The sequence below is a fragment of the Salvelinus fontinalis genome, chromosome 4, assembly GCF_029448725.1.
Source record: "Salvelinus fontinalis isolate EN_2023a chromosome 4, ASM2944872v1, whole genome shotgun sequence".
Lineage (NCBI taxonomy): Eukaryota > Metazoa > Chordata > Actinopteri > Salmoniformes > Salmonidae > Salvelinus > Salvelinus fontinalis.
The window spans coordinates 82,773,504-82,799,941 of record NC_074668.1 but is presented as its reverse complement, the minus strand read 5'-3'; the positions used below and the strand labels follow the sequence as shown (position 1 = coordinate 82,799,941).

General features: G+C 43.3%; 1 protein-coding gene and 1 long non-coding RNA gene across 3 annotated transcripts in view; one reads left to right on the top strand and one right to left on the bottom strand.

Annotated features, from left to right (window-relative positions):
• Window positions 1-16,704, top strand: part of LOC129854517 (death-associated protein kinase 3-like) — a 58,463-nt gene extending 41,759 nt beyond the window's left edge. For both annotated transcript variants that reach the window (XM_055921638.1, XM_055921637.1), the window contains exons 5-9: window positions 393-522; window positions 2,827-2,902; window positions 3,702-3,854; window positions 6,647-6,692; window positions 14,430-16,704. In XM_055921638.1, the coding sequence (XP_055777613.1) occupies window positions 393-522; window positions 2,827-2,902; window positions 3,702-3,854; window positions 6,647-6,692; window positions 14,430-15,134 (1,110 nt within the window). In that variant the 3' untranslated portion in view covers window positions 15,135-16,704. The remainder of the gene's footprint in view (window positions 1-392; window positions 523-2,826; window positions 2,903-3,701; window positions 3,855-6,646; window positions 6,693-14,429) is intronic.
• On the bottom strand, window positions 10,553-13,190 carry LOC129854518 (uncharacterized). Its single transcript, XR_008759310.1, has 3 exons — window positions 12,075-13,190; window positions 10,921-11,985; window positions 10,553-10,613 (listed from the first exon to the last, which is right to left on the bottom strand). It is a non-coding gene; the product is annotated as an uncharacterized LOC129854518 (long non-coding RNA).
• Window positions 16,705-26,438: the final 9,734 nt, after the last annotated feature.

The window sequence follows — 26,438 nt, the reverse complement described above, 5'->3', positions numbered from 1 at the left end:
GGTTGTCTGACGTTGGGTTGTCTGACGTTGGGTTGTCTGACGTTGGGTTATCTGACGTTGGGTTGACGGGGTTTATCTGACGTTGGGTTGACGGGGTTTATCTGACGTTGGGTTGACGGGGTTTATCTGACGTTGGGTTGACGGGGTTTATCTGACGTTGGGTTGACGGGGTTTATCTGACGTTGGGTTGACGGGGTTTATCTGACGTTGGGTTTGACGGGGTTTATCTGACGTTGGGTTTGACAGGGTTTATCTGACGTTGGGTTTGACAGGGTTTGATCATTATTTTCTGATCGTTTTGAACCTAAGGAGACAGGGCCAGTATACTCATGCACACTAATGATCAGAAACGGTCTCTCAGTAAATCCCTTCACTCTCTTTCTGTTTTCCAGCCTGAAAACATCATGCTGTTGGAGAAGAACGTGCCCTTGCCGAGGATCAAACTAATCGACTTCGGACTCGCTCACAAAATCGAGGCGGGGGCAGAGTTTAAAAACATTTTTGGGACTCCTGAATTTGTGGGTAAGATTTCAGTGTTGAGACTGGCTCACATTAACATGCCATAACTAGACTACTACACATGAATATGAATAACTACATTATAAATGTCAAATCAAATGTTATTTGTCAAATACGCCGAATACAACAGGTGTAGTAGACTTTACAGTGAAATGCTGAATACAATAGGTGTAGTAGACCTCACAGTGAAATGCTGAATACAATAGGTGTAGTAGACCTCACAGTGAAATGCTGAATACAACAGGTGTAGTAGACCTCACAGTGAAATGCTGAATACAACAGGTGTAGTAGACCTCACAGTGAAATGCTGAATACAACAGGTGTAGTAGACCTCACAGTGAAATGCTGAATACAACAGGTGTAGTAGACCTCACAGTGAAATGCTGAATACAATAGGTGTAGTAGACCTCAGAGTGAAATGCTGAATACAATAGGTGTAGTAGACCTCAGAGTGAAATGCTGAATACAATAGGTGTAGTAGACCTCACAGTGAAATGCTGAATACAATAGGTGTAGTAGACCTCACAGTGAAATGCTGAATACAACAGGTGTAGTAGACCTCACAGTGAAATGCTGAATACAACAGGTGTAGTAGACTTTACAGTGAAATGCTGAATACAACAGGTGTAGTAGACTTTACAGTGAAATGCTGAATACAACAGGTGTAGTAGACCTCACAGTGAAATGCTGAATACAACAGGTGTAGTAGACCTCAGAGTGAAATGCTGAATACAACAGGTGTAGTAGACCTCACAGTGAAATGCTGAATACAACAGGTGTAGTAGACCTCAGAGTGAAATGCTGAATACAACAGGTGTAGTAGACCTCACAGTGAAATGCTGAATACAACAGGTGTAGTAGACCTCACAGTGAAATGCTGAATACAACAGGTGTAGTAGACCTCACAGTGAAATGCTGAATACAACAGATGTAGTAGACCTCACAGTGAAATGCTGAATACAACAGATGTAGTAGACCTCACAGTGAAATGCTGAATACAACAGATGTAGTAGACCTTACAGTGAAATGCTGAATACAATAGGTGTAGTAGACCTTACAGTGAAATGCTGAATACAACAGGTGTAGTAGACCTCACAGTGAAATGCTGAATACAACAGGTGTAGTAGACCTCACAGTGAAATGCTGAATACAACAGGTGTAGTAGACTTTACAGTGAAATGCTGAATACAACAGGTGTAGTAGACCTTACAGTGAAATGCTGAATACAACAGGTGTAGTAGACCTCACAGTGAAATGCTGAATACAACAGATGTAGTAGACCTTACAGTGAAATGCTGAATACAACAGGTGTAGTAGACCTCACAGTGAAATGCTGAATACAACAGGTGTAGTAGACCTCACAGTGAAATGCTGAATACAACAGGTGTAGTAGACCTTACAGTGAAATGCTGAATACAACAGGTGTAGTAGACCTCACAGTGAAATGCTGAATACAACAGGTGTAGTAGACCTCACAGTGAAATGCTGAATACAACAGGTGTAGGTAGACCTCACAGTGAAATGCTGAATACAACAGGTTTAGTAGACTTTACAGTGAAATGCTGAATACAACAGGTGTAGTAGACCTCACAGTGAAATGCTGAATACAATAGGTGTAGTAGACCAGACAGTGAAATGCTGAATACAACAGGTGTAGTAGACCTTACAGTGAAATGCTGAATACAACAGGTGTAGTAGACCTTACAGTGAAATGCTGAATACAACAGGTGTAGTAGACCTCACAGTGAAATGCTGAATACAACAGGTGTAGTAGACCTCACAGTGAAATGCTGAATACAACAGGTGTAGTAGACCTCACAGTGAAATGTTTACTTACAAGCCCTTAACCAACAAGAAATAGTTCAAGAAATAGAGTTAAGAAGATATTTACTAAATAAACTAAAGTGAAAAATACAATAAAATTTAAAAAAGTAACAAAATAAAATAACAATACCGAGGCTATATACTGACGTGAGTGATATGGGGCGGTAATAGTTTAGGCAGGTTACCTTTACAGGGACTATGGTGGTCTGCTTGACCCATGCACAGTACCAGTCTAAAGTTTGGACACACCTACTCATTCAGGGGTTTTCCTTTATTTTTTACAATTTTCTACATTGTAGAATAATAGTGAAGACATCAAAACTATGAATTAACACATGTGAAATCATTTAGTAACCAAAAAAGTGTTTAAAAAAAAAATCCTAATATTTTTTCCTATTTTAGATTCTTCAAAGTAGCTACCCTTTGCCTTGATTACAGCTTTGTAGACTCTTGGCATTCTCTCAACCAGCTCGTCTGTTTCAGCCCCAGAGATAGTGAACTACGAACCACTGGGACTGGAGGCAGATATGTGGAGTATAGGAGTCATCACCTACATCCTGTGAGTTTAGGTTCATCACAACATTAAGCATGAACCACCCTGTACATGAACCCTTCTTAGGGAGTTACAACACGACATTAAGCATGAACCACCCTGTACATGAACCCTTCTTAGGGAGTTACAACACGACATTAAACATGAACCACCCTGTACATGAACCCTTCTTAGGGAGTTACAACACGACATTAAACATGAACCACCCTGTACATGAACCCTTCTTAGGGAGTTACAACACGACATTAAGCATGAACCACCCTGTACATGAACCCTTCTTAGGGAGTTACAACACGACATTAAACATGTTTTAACATCACGGTACACTACAGACATAAATTAAACATACATGTAACTGTATGGGGTGCGTGACTGGTGGCAGGGAAGTCAGACGCAGGAGAGCAGAACTTGGTAAATAGCCGGAGCAGTTTAATAGCAAAACAAACGGCATAAGAAATACAAAATACGGGCACAATAACCCGACGCGCACCAGTCAAACATAATGTGCACAAGCACTTACAATAAACAATACCACACAAAGACAATGGGGGGAACAGAGGGTTAAATACACAACATGTAATGAGGGAATGAAAACCAGGTGTGCGGGAAAACAAGACAAAACAAATGGAAAATGAACAATGGATCGGCGATGGCTAGAAGACCGGCGACGTCGACCGCCGAACACCGCCCGAACAACGAGAGGCATCGACTTCGGCAGAAGTCGTGACAGTAACAGGAATGGTGTAGGTGAATACAATGTTCCTAACGCTCCTCCTGTTCTGGCCTTGTTGTTGTTGTGTTCCAGGCTGAGTGGAGCGTCTCCCTTCCTGGGAGAGACTAAACAAGACACGCTGGCCAACATCTCAGCCATGAACTACGAGTTTGACGAGGAGTTCTTCTGTAGAACCAGTGAACTGGCCAAAAGCTTCATACGGCAGCTACTGGAGAGGGACAAGATGTGAGTTGGAGGGGTCAGAGTTGATGTGGAGAGCGATAACCGGTTAGGGGTTAGGAGTGAGTTTGACCAGGACTTCTTCTGCAGAACCAGCAAGCTGGCTAATATGACAGCTGCTGGAGAGAGACTAGATGTAAGGAGGGGTTAGAGGTCAGGGGTTAGGGGTCAGGGTCAGCTGGCTAATAACTTCATATAACAACTACTGGAGAGAGACTAGATGTAAGGAGGGATTAGAGGTCAGGGGTTAGGGGTCAGGGTCAGCTGGCTAATAACTTCATATGACAACTACTGGAGAGAGACTAGATGTAAGGAGGGATTAGAGGTCAGGGGTCAGGGGTCAGGGTCAGCTGGCTAATAACTTCATATGACAACTACTGGAGAGATACTAGATGTAAGGAGGCAGTGGGGAGGTGGAGAGGATGAGGAGTCAAGAGGAGAGGGGTCAGGGCTGAGGTGGAGAAGGTGGAGAGGATGAGGAGTCAAGAGGAGAGGGGTCAGGGCTGAGGTGGAGAAGGTGGAGAGGATAGGAGTCAGAGGAGAGGGGTCAGGGCTGAGGTGGAGAAGGTGGAGAGGATAGGAGTCAGCCCTGACCCCTCTCCTCTGAGGTGGAGAAGAGTCAGAGGTGAGGTGGAGAGGGTGAGGAAGAGAGTGGTCCGGGTTGAGGAGAGGGGTCCGGGTTGAGGTGAGGAGGAGAGGGGTCAGAGGTGAGGTGGAGAGGGTGAGGAAGAGAGTGGTCAGAGGTGAGGAGTCAGAGATGAGGGGTCCGGGTTGAGGTGAGGAGGAGAGGGGTCAGAGGTGATGGGTCAGAGGTGAGGCGTCAGGGGTGAGGTGGAGCTGCACAATAAGTGAGGTTTGGGTTTTGAACCTGTGCCAAAATACTGTCAGACCAATAAGCTAAAGCCTAGACTATATCTATATAATATCTAACACTAGTCGTCCTGGCTCGGGGAAGGCAAATGATGTGTTTCTACATCACATTGTAGAACAGCTGTATAGAAAAATGTGATGCTACATATTTACACACTTTTGAGACCATGCGGTTTGTTTACGTCCCTCTGCCTGACTCTAGACGGTACACACTCTCTTGATGACAGTAACGCTGAGTGATCTGTGTACAAGGTCAAAACAGACGACACTGTCACAGTCTAAAATCAAGTTCCGTACATCCTCCTGTTCTATCTGGTCCTCCTTGTGAGGACATAAAGTGCTTTCGGAAAGTATTCAGACCCTTTATCTTTTTCCACATTTTGTTACGTTACAGTCTTATTCTAAAATGGATTAAATACATATTTTTCCTCCTCCATCTACACACAATACCCCATAATGACATCACAATACCCCATAATGATATTACAATACCCCATAATGACAAAGTGAAAACAGGTTTTTGTAATTTACATGAGCATTCAGACCCCTATGAGGCTCAAAATTGATCTCAGGTGCATCCTGTTACCATTGATTACCCTTGAGATGTTTCTACAACTTGATTTGAGTCCACCTGTGGTAAATTCAATTGATTGGACATGATTTGGAAAGCCACACACCTGTCTATATAAGGTCCCACAGTTGACAGTGCATGTCAGAACAAAAACCAAGCAATGAGGTCGAAGAAATTGTCCGTGGAGCTCTAAGATAGGATTGTGTCGAGGCACAGATCTGGGGAAAGGGTACCAAAAAAATTCTGCAGCATTGAAGGTTCCCAAGAACACAGTGGCCTCCATCATTCTTAAATGGAAGAAGTGTGGAACCACCAAGACTCTTCCTAAAGCTGTCCGCCCGGCCAAACTGAGCAATCAGGGGAGAAGGGCCTTGGTCAGGGAGATGACCAAGAACCCGATGGTCACTCTGACAGACCTCTAGAGATCCTCTGTGGAGATGGGAGAATCTTCCAGAAGGACAACCATCTCTGCAGCACTCCACCAATCAGTCCTTTATGGTAGAGTCGCCAGACAGAAGCCACTCCTCAGTAAAAGGCACATGACAGCCCGCTTGGAGTTTTGCCAAAAGGCACCTAAAGACTCTCAGACCATGAGAACCAAGATTCTCTGGTCTGATGAAACCAAGATTGAACACTGAATGCTAAGCATCACGCCTGGAGGAAACCTGGCACAATCCCTACGGTGAAGCATGGTGGTGGCAGCATCATACTGTGGGGATGTTTTTCAGGGACTGGGAGACTAGTCAGGATTGAGGGAAAGATGAACAGAGCAAAGTACAGAGCGATCCTTGATGAAAACCTGCTCCAGAGCACTCAGGACCTCAAACTGTGGTGAAGGATCCCCTTCCAACAGGACAATGACCCTAAGCACACAGCCAAGACAACGTAGGAGAGGCTTCGGGACAAGTCTCTGAATGTCCTTGAGTGGCCCAGACTCAATCTCTGGAGAGACCTGAAAATAGCTGTGCAGCGACGCTCCCCATCCAACCTGACAGAGCTTGAGAGGATCTGCAGAGAAGAATGGGAGACACTCCCCAAATACAGTTGTGCCAAGCTTATAGCGTCAAACCCAAGAAGACTCAACGCTGTAATCACTGCCAAAGGTGCTTCAACAAAGTACTGAGTAAAGGGTCTGAATACTTATGTAAAATTAGATATTTCAGCTTTTAATTTTTTATAACTTTGCAAAAAATGTCTAAAAGCCTTTTTTTTCATTATGGGGTATTGTGTGTAGATTGATGAGGGGGGGGGGGGGGGACGATTTAATTCATGTTAGAATAAGGCTTTTACAAAATGTGTAAAAGGTCAAGAGGTCTGAATCCTTTCCTATTGCAGTGTAAACATGTTTGTCTTCCAGGAAGAGATTAACTATTCAAGACGCCCTCAACCATCCCTGGATCAAGGTATTTCACTGTCACATAAAAACAGCCTGCTATCACGATTGACAGGTTGATGTCAAGACATGCATGTGGTTTTCTATTGTGACATAACTTGTCTCGACGCTTCTTCCTGTATTTTATAGTTTGCATAACCGCCTCCTAATTAGACTGTGACGTGTACTGTTCAGGCAGAAAAGGGATTTGTTCCTTGTTTGTACAGTTTTTACATACTTGGTTTCTGACCATGTAATGCATGTTAGGCTGTTATGGACTGCACCCCCCCCCCCTGTCAGACAATGTAAAATATATAGTGGTCTGGACTGCACCTCCCACTCAGACAATGTAAACTATATAATGGCCTGGACTGCACCTTCACTCAGACAATGTAAAATATATAGTGGCCTGGACTGCACCTTCCACTCAGACAATATAAAATATATAATGGCCTGGACTGGACCTTCACTCAGACAATGTAAAATATATAATGGCCTGGACTGCACCTTCACTCAGACAATGTAAAATATATAATGGCCTGGACTGCACCTTCACTCAGACAATATAAAATATATAATGGCCTGGACTGCACCTTCCACTCAGACAATATGAAATATATAATGGCCTGGACTGCACCTTCACTCAGACAATGTAAAATATATAGTGGCCTGGACTGCACCTTCCACTCAGACAATATAAATATATAATGGCCTGGACTGGACCTTCACTCAGACAATGTAAAATATATAATGGCCTGGACTGCACCTCCCACTCAGACAATGTAAAATATATAATGGCCTGGACTGCACCTTCACTCAGACAATGTAGAATATATAGTGGCCTGGACTGCACCTTCCACTCAGACAATATAAAATATATAATGGCCTGGACTGCACCTTCCACTCAGACAATATGAAATATATAATGGCCTGGACTGCACCTTCCACTCAGACAATATGAAATATATAGTGGCCTGGACTGCACCTTCACTCAGACAATGTAAAATATATAGTGGCCTGGACTGCACCTTCCACTCAGACAATATAAATATATAATGGCCTGGACTGGACCTTCACTCAGACAATGTAAAATATATAGTGGCCTGGACTGCACCTTCACTCAGACAATGTAAAATATATAGTGGTCTGGACTGCACCTTCCACTCAGACAATATAAAATATATAATGGCCTGGACTGCACCTTCCACTCAGACAATGTAGAATATATAGTGGCCTGGACTGCACCTTCCACTCAGACAATATAAAATATATAATGGCCTGGACTGCACCTTCCACTCAGACAATATGAAATATATAATGGCCTGGACTGCACCTTCACTCAGACAATGTAAAATATATAGTGGCCTGGACTGCACCTTCCACTCAGACAATATAAATATATAATGGCCTGGACTGGACCTTCACTCAGACAATGTAAAATATATAATGGCCTGGACTGCACCTTCCACTCAGACAATATAAAATATATAATGGCCTGGACTGCACCTTCACTCAGACATTGTAAAATATATAGTGGCCTGGACTGCACCTTCCACTCAGACAATGTAAAATATATAGTGGCCTGGACTGCACCTCCCACTCAGACAATGTAAAATATATAATGGCCTGGATAGTCAGATAGAGGGAGCTCTAGTCTGTTAGTTTGAATCAGATGAGTTTTTCCTGATAATGTTTGTGACTCTTAACTTAAATGTGCAACCAGTTGACAAAGGAGCTATATAACTAACCATGTCACCTGGAGTGTTGTCTGTTGGGTAATATATAACTAACCATGTCACCTGGAGTGTTGTCTGTTGGGTAATATATAACTAACCATGTCACCTGGAGTGTTGTCTGTTGGGTAATATATAACTAACCATGTCACCTGGAGTGTTGCCTGTTGGGTAATATATAACTAACCATGTCACCTGGAGTGTTGTCTGTTGGGTAATATATACCTAACCATGTCACCTGGAGTGTTGCCTGTTGGGTAATATATAACTAACCATGTCACCTGGAGTGTTGTCTGTTGGGTAATATATAACTAACCATGTCACCTGGAGTGTTGCCTGTTGGGTAATATATAACTAACCATGTCACCCGGAGTGTTGTCTGTTGGGTAATATATAACTAACCATGTCACCTGGAGTGTTGTCTGTTGGGTAATATATAACTAACCATGTCACCTGGAGTGTTGTCTGTTGGGTAATATATAACTAACCATGTCACCTGGAGTGTTGCCTGCTGGGTAATATATAACTAACCATGTCACCTGGAGTGTTGCCTATTGGGTAATATATAACTAACCATGTCACCTGGAGTGTTGCCTGTTGGGTAATATATAACTAACCATGTCACCTGGAGTGTTGTCTGTTGGGTAATATATAACTAACCATGTCACCTGGAGTGTTGTCTGTGGTTTGGTAATGTATAACTAACCATGCCACCTGGAGTGTTGTCTGCTGGGTAATATATAACTAACCATGTCACCTGGAGTGTTGCCTGTTGGGTAATATATAACTAACCATGTCACCTGGAGTGTTGCCTGTTGGGTAATATATAACTAACCATGTCACCTGGAGTGTTGCATGTTGGGTAATATATAACTAACCATGTCACCTGGAGTGTTGTCTGTTGGGTAATATATAACTAACCATGTCACCTGGAGTGTTGCCTGTTGGGTAATATATAACTAACCATGTCACCTGGAGTGTTGTCTGCTGGGTAATATATAACTAACCATGTCACCTGGAGTGTTGCCTGTTGGGTAATATATAACTAACCATGTCACCTGGAGTGTTGTCTGTTGGGTAATATATAACTAACCATGTCACCTGGAGTGTTGCCTGTTGGGTAATATATAACTAACCATGTCACCTGGAGTGTTGTCTGCTGGGTAATATATAACTAACCATGTCACCTGGAGTGTTGCCTGTTGGGTAATATATAACTAACCATGTCACCTGGAGTGTTGTCTGCTGGGTAAAATATAACTAACCATGTCACCTGGAGTGTTGTCTGTTGGGTAATATATAACTAACCATGTCACCTGGAGTGTTGCCTGTTGGGTAATATATAACTAACCATGTCACCTGGAGTGTTGTCTGCTGGGTAATATATAACTAACCATGTCACCTGGAGTGTTGCATGCTGGGTAATATATAACTAACCATGTCACCTGGAGTGTTGCATGTTGGGTAATATATAACTAACCATGTCACCTGGAGTGTTGCATGCTGGGTAATATATAACTAACCATGTCACCTGGAGTGTTGCCTATTGGGTAATATATAACTAACCATGTCACCTGGAGTGTTGCCTATTGGGTAATATATAACTAACCATGTCACCTGGAGTGTTGCCTATTGGGTAATATATAACTAACCATGTCACCTGGAGTGTTGCATGTTGGGTAATATATAACTAACCATGTCACCTGGAGTGTTGCCTATTGGGTAATATATAACTAACCATGTCACCTGGAGTGTTGCATGTTGGGTAATATATAACTAACCATGTCACCTGGAGTGTTGTCTGCTGGGTAATATATAACTAACCATGTCACCTGGAGTGTTGTCTGCTGGGTAATATATAACTAACCATGTCACCTGGAGTGTTGTCTGCTGGGTAATATATAACTAACCATGTCACCTGGAGTGTTGTCTGTTGGGTAATATATAACTAACCATGTCACCTGGAGTGTTGTCTGTTGGGTAATATATAACTAACCATGTCACCTGGAGTGTTGTCTGTTGGGTAATATATACCTAACCATGTCACCTGGAGTGTTGTCTGCTGGGTAATATATAACTAACCATGTCACCTGGAGTGTTGTCTGTTGGGTAATATATACCTAACCATGTCACCTGGAGTGTTGTCTGCTGGGTAATATATAACTAACCATGTCACCTGGAGTGTTGTCTGTTGGGTAATATATACCTAACCATGTCACCTGGAGTGTTGTCTGCTGGGTAATGTATAACTAACCATGTCACCCGGAGTGTTGTCTGTGGTTTGGTAATGTATAACTAACCATGCCACCTGGAGTGTTGTCTGTTGGGTAATATATAACTAACCATGTCACCTGGAGTGTTGTCTGCTGGGTAATGTATAACTAACCATGTCACCTGGAGTGTTGTCTGTGGTTTGGTAATGTATAACTAACCATGCCACCTGGAGTGTTGTCTGTTGGGTAATATATAACTAACCATGTCACCCGGAGTGTTGTCTGTTGGGTAATATATAACTAACCATGTCACCTGGAGTGTTGTCTGTGGTTTGGTAATATATACCTAACCATGTCACCTGGAGTGTTGCCTGTTGGGTAATATATAACTAACCATGTCACCTGGAGTGTTGCCTGTTGGGTAATATATAACTAACCATGTCACCTGGAGTGTTGCCTGTTGGGTAATATATAACTAACCATGTCACCTGGAGTGTTGTCTGTTGGGTAATATATAACTAACCATGTCACCTGGAGTGTTGTCTGTTGGGTAATATATAACTAACCATGTCACCTGGAGTGTTGTCTGTTGGGTAATATATAACTAACCATGTCACCTGGAGTGTTGTCTGTGGTTTGGTAATGTATAACTAACCATGTCACCTGGAGTGTTGTCTGTTGGGTAATATATAACTAACCATGTCACCTGGAGTGTTGTCTGTGGTTTGGTAATATATAACTAACCATGTCACCTGGAGTGTTGTCTGTTGGGTAATATATAACTAACCATGTCACCTGGAGTGTTGTCTGTGGTTTGGTAATGTATAACTAACCATGTCACCTGGAGTGTTGTCTGTTGGGTAATATATAACTAACCATGTCACCTGGAGTGTTGTCTGTGGTTTGGTAATATATAACTAACCATGTCACCTGGAGTGTTGTCTGTGGTTTGGTAATATATAACTAACCATGTCACCTGGAGTGTTGTCTGTTGGGTAATATATAACTAACCATGTCACCTGGAGTGTTGTCTGTGGTTTGGTAATGTATAACTAACCATGTCACCTGGAGTGTTGTCTGTGGTTTGGTAATGTATAACTAACCATGTCACCTGGAGTGTTGTCTGTGGTTTGGTAATATATACCTAACCATGTCACCTGGAGTGTTGTCTGTTGGGTAATATATAACTAACCATGTCACCTGGAGTGTTGTCTGTGGTTTGGTAATATATACCTAACCATGTCACCTGGAGTGTTGTCTGTGGTTTGGTAATATATACCTAACCATGTCACCTGGAGTGTTGTCTGTTGGGTAATATATACCTAACCATGTCACCTGGAGTGTTGTCTGTTGGGTAATATATACCTAACCATGTCACCTGGAGTGTTGTCTGTGGTTTGGTAATATATAACTAACCATGTCACCTGGAGTGTTGCATGTTGGGTAATATATAACTAACCATGTCACCTGGAGTGTTGTCTGTGGTTTGGTAATATATACCTAACCATGTCACCTGGAGTGTTGTCTGTGGTTTGGTAATATATAACTAACCATGTCACCTGGAGTGTTGCCTATTGGGTAATATATAACTAACCATGTCACCTGGAGTGTTGCATGTTGGGTAATATATAACTAACCATGTCACCTGGAGTGTTGTCTGTTGGGTAATATATACCTAACCATGTCACCTGGAGTGTTGTCTGTGGTTTGGTAATATATACCTAACCATGTCACCTGGAGTGTTGTCTGCTGGGTAATATATAACTAACCATGTCACCTGGAGTGTTGCCTGTTGGGTAATATATAACTAACCACGTCACCTGGAGTGTTGTCTGTTGGGTAATATATAACTAACCACGTCACCTGGAGTGTTGCATGTTGGGTAATATATAACTAACCATGTCACCTGGAGTGTTGTCTGCTGGGTAATATATAACTAACCATGTCACCTGGAGTGTTGCATGTTGGGTAATATATAACTAACCATGTCACCTGGAGTGTTGTCTGTGGTTTGGTAATGTATAACTAACCATGTCACCTGGAGTGTTGTCTGTGGTTTGGTAATGTATAACTAACCATGTCACCTGGAGTGTTGCATGTTGGGTAATATATAACTAACCATGTCACCTGGAGTGTTGTCTGTGGTTTGGTAATATATAACTAACCATGTCACCTGGAGTGTTGTCTGTGGTTTGGTAATATATACCTAACCATGTCACCTGGAGTGTTGTCTGCTGGGTAATATATAACTAACCATGTCACCTGGAGTGTTGTCTGCTGGGTAATATATAACTAACCATGTCACCTGGAGTGTTGTCTGTGGTTTGGTAATATATAACTAACCATGTCACCTGGAGTGTTGTCTGTGGTTTGGTAATATATACCTAACCATGTCACCTGGAGTGTTGCATGTTGGGTAATATATACCTAACCATGTCACCTGGAGTGTTGTCTGTGGTTTGGTAATATATAACTAACCATGTCACCTGGAGTGTTGTCTGTGGTTTGGTAATATATACCTAACCATGTCACCTGGAGTGTTGTCTGTGGTTTGGTAATATATAACTAACCATGTCACCTGGAGTGTTGCATGTTGGGTAATATATACCTAACCATGCCACCTGGAGTGTTGTCTGTTGGGTAATATATAACTAACCATGTCACCTGGAGTGTTGCATGTTGGGTAATATATACCTAACCATGCCACCTGGAGTGTTGTCTGTTGGGTAATATATACCTAACCATGCCACCTGGAGTGTTGTCTGCTGGGTAATATATAACTAACCATGTCACCTGGAGTGTTGTCTGTTGGGTAATATATAACTAACCATGTCACCTGGAGTGTTGTCTGTTGGGTAATATATACCTAACCATGCCACCTGGAGTGTTGTCTGTTGGGTAATATATAACTAACCATGTCACCTGGAGTGTTGTCTGTTGGGTAATATATAACTAACCATGTCACCTGGAGTGTTGTCTGTTGGGTAATATATAACTAACCATGTCACCTGGAGTGTTGTCTGTGGTTTGGTAATATATAACTAACCATGTCACCTGGAGTGTTGTCTGTTGGGTAATATATACCTAACCATGTCACCTGGAGTGTTGTCTGTGGTTTGGTAATATATAACTAACCATGTCACCTGGAGTGTTGTCTGTGGTTTGGTAATATATAACTAACCATGTCACCTGGAGTGTTGTCTGTTGGGTAATATATAACTAACCATGTCACCTGGAGTGTTGCATGTTGGGTAATATATAACTAACCATGTCACCTGGAGTGTTGTCTGTTGGGTAATATATAACTAACCATGTCACCTGGAGTGTTGTCTGTTGGGTAATATATACCTAACCATGTCACCTGGAGTGTTGTCTGTTGGGTAATATATAACTAACCATGTCACCTGGAGTGTTGTCTGTTGGGTAATATATACCTATCCATGTCACCTGGAGTGTTGTCTGTTGGGTAATATATAACTAACCATGTCACCTGGAGTGTTGTCTGTTGGGTAATATATAACTAACCATGTCACCTGGAGTGTTGTCTGTTGGGTAATATATAACTAACCATGTCACCTGGAGTGTTGCATGTTGGGTAATTTATACCTAACCATGTCACCTGGAGTGTTGTCTGTGGTTTGGTAATATATACCTAACCATGTCACCTGGAGTGTTGCCTGTGGTTTGGTAATGGACGCATCTCACCACTGGCTTATATTGCATTGCTGTACAGAACATCATCAATGCATGGCATGCAGTGCCAGGAAGTGACTTCCAACTCAGTAACCCTCCGTCTATCGTCCTCATCTCTTGTGTCTGAAGTCTAATGAGTACAAGGAGGAGACCCCCAGCACCAAGACGCCGGACCAAACCAAGACCCCCAAGAAGCGCGAGCGCCGCCAGCTGAAGACCAAACGTCTCAAGGAGTACACCATGAAGTCTCACTCCTCCATGCCCCCCAACAACACCTATGTGAACTTCGAACGCTTCGCCCAGGTCGTGGAGGACATCGGCCAGATGGAGGGCTCCTTCTCTAGGTTAGCCTCGACCCACGACTCCCTGCAGGAGGACATCGACGCCTTGGTCTCCGTCTACAACCACAAGGAGTCCTGGTACAAGGAGGAGAGCGAGGGGGTCCGTCACCAGCTGTCTCAGATCCGCTATGAGTTCCGTAAAGTGGAGGCCATGAAGAGAAGCCTGCAGGATGAGATGAAGTTGGTGGATGATAGCGTCAGTGACGTCAGCGCCCGCTACCGGGAGAGGAAGAGCCGCTTTGACGCCCTGAGACAGGAGCTGAGCGACGACCTGAAGTGGGTTCAGGACGTGGTGGGGTCGTTAGGGGTCACGGACGGGGTCACGGACGGGGTCGGTGGGGTCGGAGGAGGGGGGTACCTCAACTGCAACTTCTCCACTGTGTTTAATAATGACGTGAATGAGGCACTGAAGGAAATGCTTAACAGAAGCTGTGGAGGAGATCTGCTGTCTGGGATCAGCCTGAACCTCACTGAGTCTGGACTGAAGAGATAGTATGGTATAGTACCGTAGAGTATAGTATAGTATAGTATAGTACAATAGAGAATCAACCTGGACCGACTGAGTCTGGACTGAAGAGATAGTATAGATCTGCTGTCTGGGATTAGCCTGCAGTACAGTAGAGTACCAACCTGGACCTGACTGAGTCTGGACAGTAGAGATAACAGCAGTTACAGTAGAGTATCAACCTGGACCTGACTGAGTCTGGACAGTAGAGATAACAGCAGTTACAGTAGAGTACCAACCTGGACCTGACTGAGTCTGGACAGTAGAGATAACAGCAGTTACAGTAGAGTACCAACCTGGACCTGACTGAGTCTGGACAGTAGAGATAACAGCAGTTACAGTAGAGTATCAACCTGGACCTGACTGAGTCTGGACAGTAGAGATAACAGCAGTTACAGTAGAGTACCAACCTGGACCTGACTGAGTCTGGACAGTAGAGATAACAGCAGTTACAGTAGAGTACCAACCTGGACCTGACTGAGTCTGGACAGTATAGTACAGTACAGTAGAGTACCAACCTGGACCTGACTGAGTCTGGACAGTAGAGATAACAGCAGTTACAGTAGAGTATCAACCTGGACCTGACTGAGTCTGGACAGTAGAGAACAGCAGTTACAGTAGAGTACCAACCTGGACCTGACTGAGTCTGGACAGTAGAGATAACAGCAGTTACAGTAGAGTATCAACCTGGACCTGACTGAGTCTGGACAGTATAGTACAGTACAGTAGAGTACCAACCTGGACCTGACTGAGTCTGGACAGTAGAGATAACAGCAGTTACAGTAGCCCAGAGTCAGTAACCGAAACAGGAAGTAGAGGACACTGGAAGTCATCTCTGTGGAATATTATATCTCTAGTTTGTTCTCCTTGTGATACGTTAGTAGTATTGTTGTGATTAGCTCAAATAAAAAGTCAAAGTATTTACAATGCTTCTTTTTGTGTTTTACAAAGAATGATGTAAGAGGCTTGATAGGTTTTGAGGTTTTATATTTAAAGTCTGCAACTTTTAAGAGGCTTGTTTGTTTTTCATAGCTCAAAGCCAACTGTTGTGTGTGTGTGTGTGTGTGTGTGTGTGTGTGTGTGTACTGTCTCAGCCAAACACAATAATACACTGGTCCTTTTAGTCCTAGTCTGGTCCTTTTAGTCCTAGTCTGGTCCTTTTAGTCCTAGTCTGGTTTTAGTCCTAGTCTGGCCCTTTTAGACCTAGTCTGGTCCTTTTAGTCCTAGTCTGGTCCTTTTAGTCCTAGTCTGGTTTTAGTCCTAGTCTGGTCCTTTTTAGTCCTAGTCTGGTCCTTTTAGTCATAGTCTGGTCCTTTTAGTCCTAGTCTGGTCCTTTTAGTCCTAGTCTGGTCCCTTTTAGTCCTAGTCTGGTCCTTTTAGTCCTAGTCTGGCCCTTTTAGACCTAGTCTGGTCCTTTTAGACCTAGTCTGGTCCTTTTAGTCCTAGTCTGGTCCTTTTAGTCCTAGTCTGGTTTTAGTCCTAGTCTGGTCCTTTTTAGTCCTAGTCTGGTCCTTTTAGTCCTAGTCTGGTCCTTTTAGTCCTAGTCTGGTTTTAGTCCTAGTCTGGTTTTAGTCCTAGTCTGGTCCTTTTAGTCCTAGTCTGGTCCTTTTTAGTCCTAGTCTGGTCCTTTTTAGTCCTAGTCTGGTCCCTTTTAGTCCTAGTCTGGTCCCTTTTAGTCCTAGTCTGGTTTTAGTCCTAGTCTGGCCCTTTTAGTCCTAGTCTGGTTTTAGTCCTAGTCTGGTCCATTTTAGTCCTAGTCTGGTCCTTTTAGTCCTAGTCTGGTTTTAGTCCTAGTCTGGTCCCTTTTAGTCCTAGTCTGGTCCTTTTTGTCCTAGTCTGGTCCTTTTTGTCCTAGTCTGGTCCCTTTTAGTCCTAGTCTGGTCCCTTTTAGTCCTAGTCTGGTCCCTTTTAGTCCTAGTCTGGTCCCTTTTAGTCCTAGTCTGGTCCTTTTAGTCCTAGTCTGGTCCCTTTTAGTCCTAGTCTGGTCCCTTTTAGTCCTAGTCTGGTCCTTTTAGTCCTAGTCTGGTCCTTTTAGTCCTAGTCTGGTCCCTTTTAGTCCTAGCCTGGTCCCTTTTAGTCATAGTCTGGTCCCTTTTAGACCTAGTCTGGTCCTTTTAGTCCTAGTCTGGTCCTTTTAGTCCTAGTCTGGTCCTTTTAGTCCTAGTCTGGTCCCTTTTAGTCCTAGTCTGGTCCCTTTTAGTCCTAGTCTGGTCCCTTTAGTCCTAGTCTGGTCCCTTTAGTCCTAGTCTGGTCCCTTTTAGTCCTAGTCTGGTCCCTTTTAGTCCTAGTCTGGTCCCTTTTAGTCCTAGTCTGGTCCCTTCTAGTCCTAGTCTGGTCCCTTCTAGTCCTAGTCTGGTCCTTTTCGTCCTAGTCTGGTCCTTTTAGTCCTAGTCTGGTCCCTTCTAGTCCTAGTCTCGTCCCTTCTAGTCCTAGTCTGGTCCTTTTAGTCCTAGTCTGGTCCTTTTAGTCCTAGTCTGGTCCCTTTTAGTCCTAGTCTGGTCCTTTTAGTCCTAGTCTGGTCCTTTTAGTCCTAGTCTGGTCCTTTTAGACCTAGTCTGGTTTTAGTCCTAGTCTGGTCCTTTTAGTCCTAGTCTGGTGGTTTTAGTCCTAGTCTGGTCCTTTTAGTCCTAGTCTGGTGGTTTTAGTCCTAGTCTGGTCCCTTTTAGTCCTAGTCTGGTCCTTTTAGTCCTAGTCTGGTCCCTTTTAGTCCTAGTCTGGTCCTTTTAGTCCTAGTCTGGTCCTTTTAGTCCTAGTCTGGTTTTAGTCCTAGTCTGCTCCTGATCTCTTTGTAAGACTACTGTTTTAGCTCCTATGTTTGTTGTCTTTGTCATGACAGCCCAAAGGATTTTCATTCTCTCTATGTCCTGCTGTTTTCTGCTGTGGTTTAGCCGTTAAACCCAGGCCAGGCCCTGGAGCGCAGACTGTCTGTCATTAATCTGGAGAACTTCAGGAGACAGTACGCACGACGGCGATGGAAGGTACGTCCTACAGTATAAAACATCTATCATACAATATCACCAACATGCCATTAGGTCATTGATAAGTGTGTGTGTGTGCATGCTTGTGTGTGTGTGTGTGTGTGTGTGTGTGTGTGTGTGTGTGTGTGTGTGTGTACATGTGTGTACATGTGTGTACATGTGTGTGCATGCTTGTGTGTGTTTGTGTATCTGTCCATGTGTGTAATTATTTGTGATGTCAATAGGCCAATACATATACATAGTGTCTCTGTGTCTCTGTGTTGACTAGATGTCTATCAGGATAGTGTCTCTGTGTTGACTAGATGTCTATCAGGATAGTGTCTCTGTGTCTCTGTGTTGACTAGATGTCTATCAGGATAGTGTCTCTGTGTCTCTGTGTTGACTAGATGTCTATCAGGACAGTGTCTCTGTGTTGTCTCTGTGTTGACTAGATGTCTATCAGGATAGTGTCTCTGTGTTGACTAGATGTCTATCAGGATAGTGTCTCTGTGTTGACTAGATGTCTATCAGGATAGTGTCTCTGTGTCTCTGTGTTGACTAGATGTCTATCAGGATAGTGTCTCTGTGTTGACTAGATGTCTATCAGGATAGTGTCTCTGTGTCTCTGTGTTGACTAGATGTCTATCAGGATAGTGTCTCTGTGTCTCTGTGTTGACTAGATGTCTATCAGGATAGTGTCTCTGTGTCGACTAGATGTCTATCAGGATTGTGTCTCTGTGTCTCTGTGTTGACTAGATGTGTATCAGGATAGTGTCTCTGTGTCTCTGTGTTGACTAGATGTCTATCAGGATAGTGTCTCTGTGTTGACTAGATGTCTATCAGGATAGTGTCTCTGTGTCGACTAGATGTCTATCAGGATTGTGTCTCTGTGTCTCTGTGTTGACTAGATGTCTATCAGGATAGTGTCTCTGTGTTGACTAGATGTCTATCAGGATAGTGTCTCTGTGTCTCTGTGTTGACTAGATGTCTATCAGGATAGTGTCTCTGTGTTGACTAGATGTCTATCAGGATAGTGTCTCTGTGTCGACTAGATGTCTATCAGGATAGTGTCTCTGTGTCTCTGTGTTGACTAGATGTCTATCAGGATAGTGTCTCTGTGTTGACTAGATGTCTATCAGGATAGTGTCTCTGTGTCTCTGTGTTGACTAGATGTCTATCAGGATAGTGTCTCTGTGTCTCTGTGTTGACTAGATGTCTATCAGGATAGTGTCTCTGTGTCGACAAGATGTCTATCAGGATAGTGTCTCTGTGTCTCTGTGTTGACTAGATGTCTATCAGGATAGTGTCTCTGTGTTGACTAGATGTCTATCAGGATAGTGTCTCTGTGTCTCTGTGTTGACTAGATGTCTATCAGGATAGTGTCTCTGTGTTGACTAGATGTCTATCAGGATAGTGTCTCTGTGTCTCTGTGTTGACTAGATGACTATCAGGATAGTGTCTCTGTGTCTCTGTGTTGACTAGATGTCTATCAGGATAGTGTCTCTGTGTCGACTAGATGTCTATCAGGATAGTGTCCCTGTGTTGACTAGATGACTATCAGGATAGTGTCTCTGTGTCTCTGTGTTGACTAGATGTCTATCAGGATAGTGTCTCAGTGTCTCTGTGTTGACTAGATGTCTATCAGGATAGTGTCTCCGTGTTGACTAGATGTCTATCAGGACAGTGTCTCTGTGTTGACTAGATGTCTATCAGGATAGTGTCTCTGTGTTGACTAGATGTCTATCAGGATAGTGCCTCTGTGTTGACTAGATGTCTATCAGGATAGTGTCCCTGTGTTGACTAGATGTCTATCAGGATAGTGTCTCTGTGTCTCTGTGTTGACTAGATGTCTATCAGGATAGTGTCTCAGTGTCTCTGTGTTGACTAGATGTCTATCAGGATAGTGTCTCCGTGTTGACTAGATGTCTATCAGGACAGTGTCTCTGTGTTGACTAGATGTCTATCAGGATAGTGTCTCTGTGTTGACTAGATGTCTATCAGGATAGTGTCTCTGTGTCTCTGTGTTGACTAGATGTCTATCAGGATAGTGTCTCAGTGTCTCTGTGTTGACTAGATGTCTATCAGGATAGTGTCTCTGTGTTGACTAGATGTCTATCAGGACAGTGTCTCTGTGTTGACTAGATGTCTATCAGGATAGTGTCTCTGTGTTGACTAGATGTCTATCAGGATAGTGTCTCTGTGTCTCTGTGTTGACTAGATGTCTATCAGGATAGTGTCCCTGTGTTGACTAGATGTCTATCAGGATAGTGTCTCTGTGTCTCTGTGTTGACTAGATGTCTATCAGGATAGTGTCCCTGTGTTGACTAGATGTCTATCAGGATAGTGTCTCTGTGTCTCTGTGTTGACTAGATGTCTATCAGGATAGTGTCTCTGTGTCGACTAGATGTCTATCAGGATAGTGTCTCTGTGTTGACTAGATGTCTATCAGGATAGTGTCTCTGTGTCTCTGTGTTGACTAGATGTCTATCAGGATAGTGTCTCTGTGTCTCTGTGTTGACTAGATGTCTATCAGGATAGTGTCTCTGTGTCTCTGTGTTGACTAGATGTCTATCAGGATAGTGTCTCTGTGTTGACTAGATGTCTATCAGGATAGTGTCTCTGTGTCTCTGTGTTGACTAGATGTCTATCAGGATAGTGTCTCTGTGTCCCTGTGTTGACTAGATGTCTATCAGGATAGTGTCTCTGTGTCTCTGTGTTGACTAGATGTCTATCAGGACAGTGTCTCTGTGTCTCTGTGTCGACTAGATGTCTATCAGGATAGTGTCTCTGTGTCCCTGTGTTGACTAGATGTCTATCAGGATAGTGTCTCTGTGTCTCTGTGTTGACTAGATGTCTATCAGGATAGTGTCTCTGTGTTGACTAGATGTCTATCAGGATAGTGTCTCTGTGTCTCTGTGTTGACTAGATGTCTATCAGGATAGTGTCTCTGTGTTGACTAGATGTCTATCAGGATAGTGTCTCTGTGTTGACTAGATGTCTATAAGGATAGTGTCTCTGTGTCGACTAGATGTCTATCAGGATAGTGTCTCTGTGTTGACTAGATGTCTATCAGGATAGTGTCTCTGTGTCTCTGTGTTGACTAGATGTCTATCAGGATAGTGTCTCTGTGTCTCTGTGTTGACTAGATGTCTATCAGGATAGTGTCTCTGTGTTGACTAGATATCTATCAGGATAGTGTCTCTGTGTCGACTAGATGTCTATCAGGATAGTGTCTTTGTGTCCCTGTGTTGACTAGATGTCTATCAGGATAGTGTCTCTGTGTCCCTGTGTTGACTAGATGTCTATCAGGATAGTGTCTCTGTGTCTCTGTGTTGACTAGATGTCTATCAGGATAGTGTCTCTGTGTCTCTGTGTCGACTAGATGTCTATCAGGATAGTGTCTCTGTGTCTCTGTGTTGACTAGATGTCTATCAGGATAGTGTCTCTGTGTCTCTGTGTTGACTAGATGTCTATCAGGATAGTGTCTCTGTGTTGACTAGATGTCTATCAGGATAGTGTCTCTGTGTCTCTGTGTTGACTAGATGTCTATCAGGATAGTGTCTCTGTGTTGACTAGATGTCTATCAGGATAGTGTCTCAGTGTCTCTGTGTCGACTAGATGTCTATCAGGATAGTGTCTCTGTGTCTCTGTGTTGACTAGATGTCTATCAGGACAGTGTCTCTGTGTTGACTAGATGTCTATCAGGACAGTGTCTCTGTGTCGACTAGATGTCTATCAGGATAGTGTCTCTGTGTCTCTGTGTCGACTAGATGTCTATCAGGATAGTGTCTCTGTGTCTCTGTGTCGACTAGATGTCTATCAGGATAGTGTCTCTGTGTCTCTGTGTCGACTAGATGTCTATCAGGATAGTGTCTCTGTGTCTCTGTGTTGACTAGATGTCTATCAGGATAGTGTCTCTGTGTTGACTAGATGTCTATCAGGATAGTGTGTCTGTGTTGACTAGATGTCTATCAGGATAGTGTCTCTGTGTTGACTAGATGTCTATCAGGATAGTGTCTCAGTGTCTCTGTGTCGACTAGATGTCTATCAGGATAGTGTCTCTGTGTCTCTGTGTTGACTAGATGTCTATCAGGATAGTGTCTCTGTGTTGACTAGATGTCTATCAGGATAGTGTGTCTGTGTCTCTGTGTTGACTAGATGTCTATCAGGATAGTGTCTCTGTGTCTCTGTGTTGACTAGATGTCTATCAGGATAGTGTCTCTGTGTTGACTAGATGTCTATCAGGATAGTGTCTCTGTGTTGACTAGATGTCTATCAGGACAGTGTCTCTGTGTCTCTGTGTTGACTAGATGTCTATCAGGATAGTGTCTCTGTGTCCCTGTGTCGACTAGATGTCTATCAGGATAGTGTCTCTGTGTCTCTGTGTCGACTAGATGTCTATCAGGATAGTGTCTCAGTGTCTCTGTGTTGACTAGATGTCTATCAGGATAGTGTCTCTGTGTTGACTAGATGTCTATCAGGATAGTGTCTCTGTGTCTCTGTGTTGACTAGATGTCTATCAGGATAGTGTCTCTGTGTCTCTGTGTTGACTAGATGTCTATCAGGACAGTGTCTCTGTGTCTCTGTGTTGACTAGATGTCTATCAGGATAGTGTCTCTGTGTTGACTAGATGTCTATCAGGATAGTGTCTCTGTGTCTCTGTGTTGACTAGATGTCTATCAGGAAAGTGTCTCTGTGTTGACTAGATGTCTATCAGGACAGTGTCTCTGTGTTGACTAGATGTCTATCAGGACAGTGTCTCTGTGTCTCTGTGTTGACTAGATGTCTATCAGGATAGTGTCTCTGTGTCCCTGTGTCGACTAGATGTCTATCAGGATAGTGTCTCTGTGTCCCTGTGTTGACTAGATGTCTATCAGGATAGTGTCTCTGTGTCTCTGTGTCGACTAGATGTCTATCAGGATAGTATCTCAGTGTTGACTAGATGTCTATCAGGATAGTGTCTCTGTGTTGACTAGATGTCTATCAGGATAGTGTCTCTGTGTCTCTGTGTCGACTAGATGTCTATCAGGATAGTGTCTCAGTGTTGACTAGATGTCTATCAGGATAGTGTCTCAGTGTTGACTAGATGTCTATCAGGATAGTGTCTCTGTGTTGACTAGATGTCTATCAGGATAGTGTCTCTGTGTTGACTAGATGTCTATCAGGACAGTGTCTCTGTGTCTCTGTGTTGACTAGATGTCTATCAGGATAGTGTCTCTGTGTTGACTAGATGTCTATCAGGATAGTGTCTCTGTGTCTCTGTGTTGACTAGATGTCTATCAGGAAAGTGTCTCTGTGTTGACTAGATGTCTATCAGGACAGTGTCTCTGTGTTGACTAGATGTCTATCAGGACAGTGTCTCTGTGTCTCTGTGTTGACTAGATGTCTATCAGGATAGTGTCTCTGTGTCCCTGTGTCGACTAGATGTCTATCAGGATAGTGTCTCTGTGTCCCTGTGTTGACTAGATGTCTATCAGGATAGTGTCTCTGTGTCTCTGTGTCGACTAGATGTCTATCAGGATAGTGTCTCAGTGTTGACTAGATGTCTATCAGGATAGTGTCTCTGTGTTGACTAGATGTCTATCAGGATAGTGTCTCTGTGTCTCTGTGTCGACTAGATGTCTATCAGGATAGTGTCTCAGTGTTGACTAGATGTCTATCAGGATAGTGTCTCAGTGTTGACTAGATGTCTATCAGGATAGTGTCTCTGTGTTGACTAGATGTCTATCAGGATAGTGTCTCTGTGTCTCTGTGTTGACTAGATGTCTATCAGGATAGTGTCTCTGTGTTGACTAGATGTCTATCAGGATAGTGTCTCTGTGTCTCTGTGTTGACTAGATGTCTATCAGGATAGTGTCTCTGTGTTGACTAGATGTCTATCAGGATAGTGTCTCTGTGTTGACTAGATGTCTATAAGGATAGTGTCTCTGTGTCGACTAGATGTCTATCAGGATAGTGTCTCTGTGTTGACTAGATGTCTATCAGGATAGTGTCTCTGTGTCTCTGTGTTGACTAGATGTCTATCAGGATAGTGTCTCTGTGTCTCTGTGTTGACTAGATGTCTATCAGGATAGTGTCTCTGTGTTGACTAGATATCTATCAGGATAGTGTCTCTGTGTCGACTAGATGTCTATCAGGATAGTGTCTTTGTGTCCCTGTGTTGACTAGATGTCTATCAGGATAGTGTCTCTGTGTCGACTAGATGTCTATCAGGACAGTGTCTCAGTGTCTCTGTGTCGACTAGATGTCTATCAGGATAGTGTCTCTGTGTCTCTGTGTTGACTAGATGTCTATCAGGATAGTGTCTCTGTGTCTCTGTGTTGACTAGATGTCTATCAGGATAGTGTCTCTGTGTTGACTAGATGTCTATCAGGATAGTGTCTCTGTGTCTCTGTGTCGACTAGATGTCTATCAGGATAGTGTCTCTGTGTCTCTGTGTTGACTAGATGTCTATCAGGATAGTGTCTCTGTGTCGACTAGATGTCTATCAGGACAGTGTCTCAGTGTCTCTGTGTCGACTAGATGTCTATCAGGATAGTGTCTCTGTGTCTCTGTGTCGACTAGATGTCTATCAGGATAGTGTCTCTGTGTCTCTGTGTCGACTAGATGTCTATCAGGATAGTGTCTCTGTGTTGACTAGATGTCTATCAGGATAGTGTCTCTGTGTCGACTAGATGTCTATCAGGATAGTGTCTCTGTGTTGACTAGATGTCTATCAGGATAGTGTCTCTGTGTCTCTGTGTTGACTAGATGTCTATCAGGATAGTGTCTCTGTGTTGACTAGATGTCTATCAGGATAGTGTCTCTGTGTCTCTGTGTTGACTAGATGTCTATCAGGATAGTGTCTCTGTGTTGACTAGATGTCTATCAGGATAGTGTCTCAGTGTCTCTGTGTCGACTAGATGTCTATCAGGATAGTGTCTCTGTGTCTCTGTGTCGACTAGATGTCTATCAGGATAGTGTCTCTGTGTTGACTAGATGTCTATCAGGATAGTGTGTCTGTGTTGACTAGATGTCTATCAGGATAGTGTCTCTGTGTTGACTAGATGTCTATCAGGATAGTGTCTCAGTGTCTCTGTGTCGACTAGATGTCTATCAGGATAGTGTCTCTGTGTCTCTGTGTTGACTAGATGTCTATCAGGATAGTGTCTCTGTGTCTCTGTGTCGACTAGATGTCTATCAGGATAGTGTCTCTGTGTCTCTGTGTTGACTAGATGTCTATCAGGATAGTGTCTCTGTGTCTCTGTGTTGACTAGATGTCTATCAGGATAGTGTCTCTGTGTTGACTAGATGTCTATCAGGATAGTGTCTCTGTGTCTCTGTGTTGACTAGATGTCTATCAGGATAGTGTCTCTGTGTTGACTAGATGTCTATCAGGATAGTGTCTCAGTGTCTCTGTGTCGACTAGATGTCTATCAGGATAGTGTCTCTGTGTCTCTGTGTTGACTAGATGTCTATCAGGACAGTGTCTCTGTGTTGACTAGATGTCTATCAGGACAGTGTCTCTGTGTCGACTAGATGTCTATCAGGATAGTGTCTCTGTGTCTCTGTGTCGACTAGATGTCTATCAGGATAGTGTCTCTGTGTCTCTGTGTCGACTAGATGTCTATCAGGATAGTGTCTCTGTGTCTCTGTGTCGACTAGATGTCTATCAGGATAGTGTCTCTGTGTCTCTGTGTTGACTAGATGTCTATCAGGATAGTGTCTCTGTGTTGACTAGATGTCTATCAGGATAGTGTGTCTGTGTTGACTAGATGTCTATCAGGATAGTGTCTCTGTGTTGACTAGATGTCTATCAGGATAGTGTCTCAGTGTCTCTGTGTCGACTAGATGTCTATCAGGATAGTGTCTCTGTGTCTCTGTGTTGACTAGATGTCTATCAGGATAGTGTCTCTGTGTTGACTAGATGTCTATCAGGATAGTGTGTCTGTGTCTCTGTGTTGACTAGATGTCTATCAGGATAGTGTCTCTGTGTCTCTGTGTTGACTAGATGTCTATCAGGATAGTGTCTCTGTGTTGACTAGATGTCTATCAGGATAGTGTCTCTGTGTTGACTAGATGTCTATCAGGACAGTGTCTCTGTGTCTCTGTGTTGACTAGATGTCTATCAGGATAGTGTCTCTGTGTCCCTGTGTCGACTAGATGTCTATCAGGATAGTGTCTCTGTGTCTCTGTGTCGACTAGATGTCTATCAGGATAGTGTCTCAGTGTCTCTGTGTTGACTAGATGTCTATCAGGATAGTGTCTCTGTGTTGACTAGATGTCTATCAGGATAGTGTCTCTGTGTTGACTAGATGTCTATCAGGATAGTTTCTCTGTGTCTCTGTGTTGACTA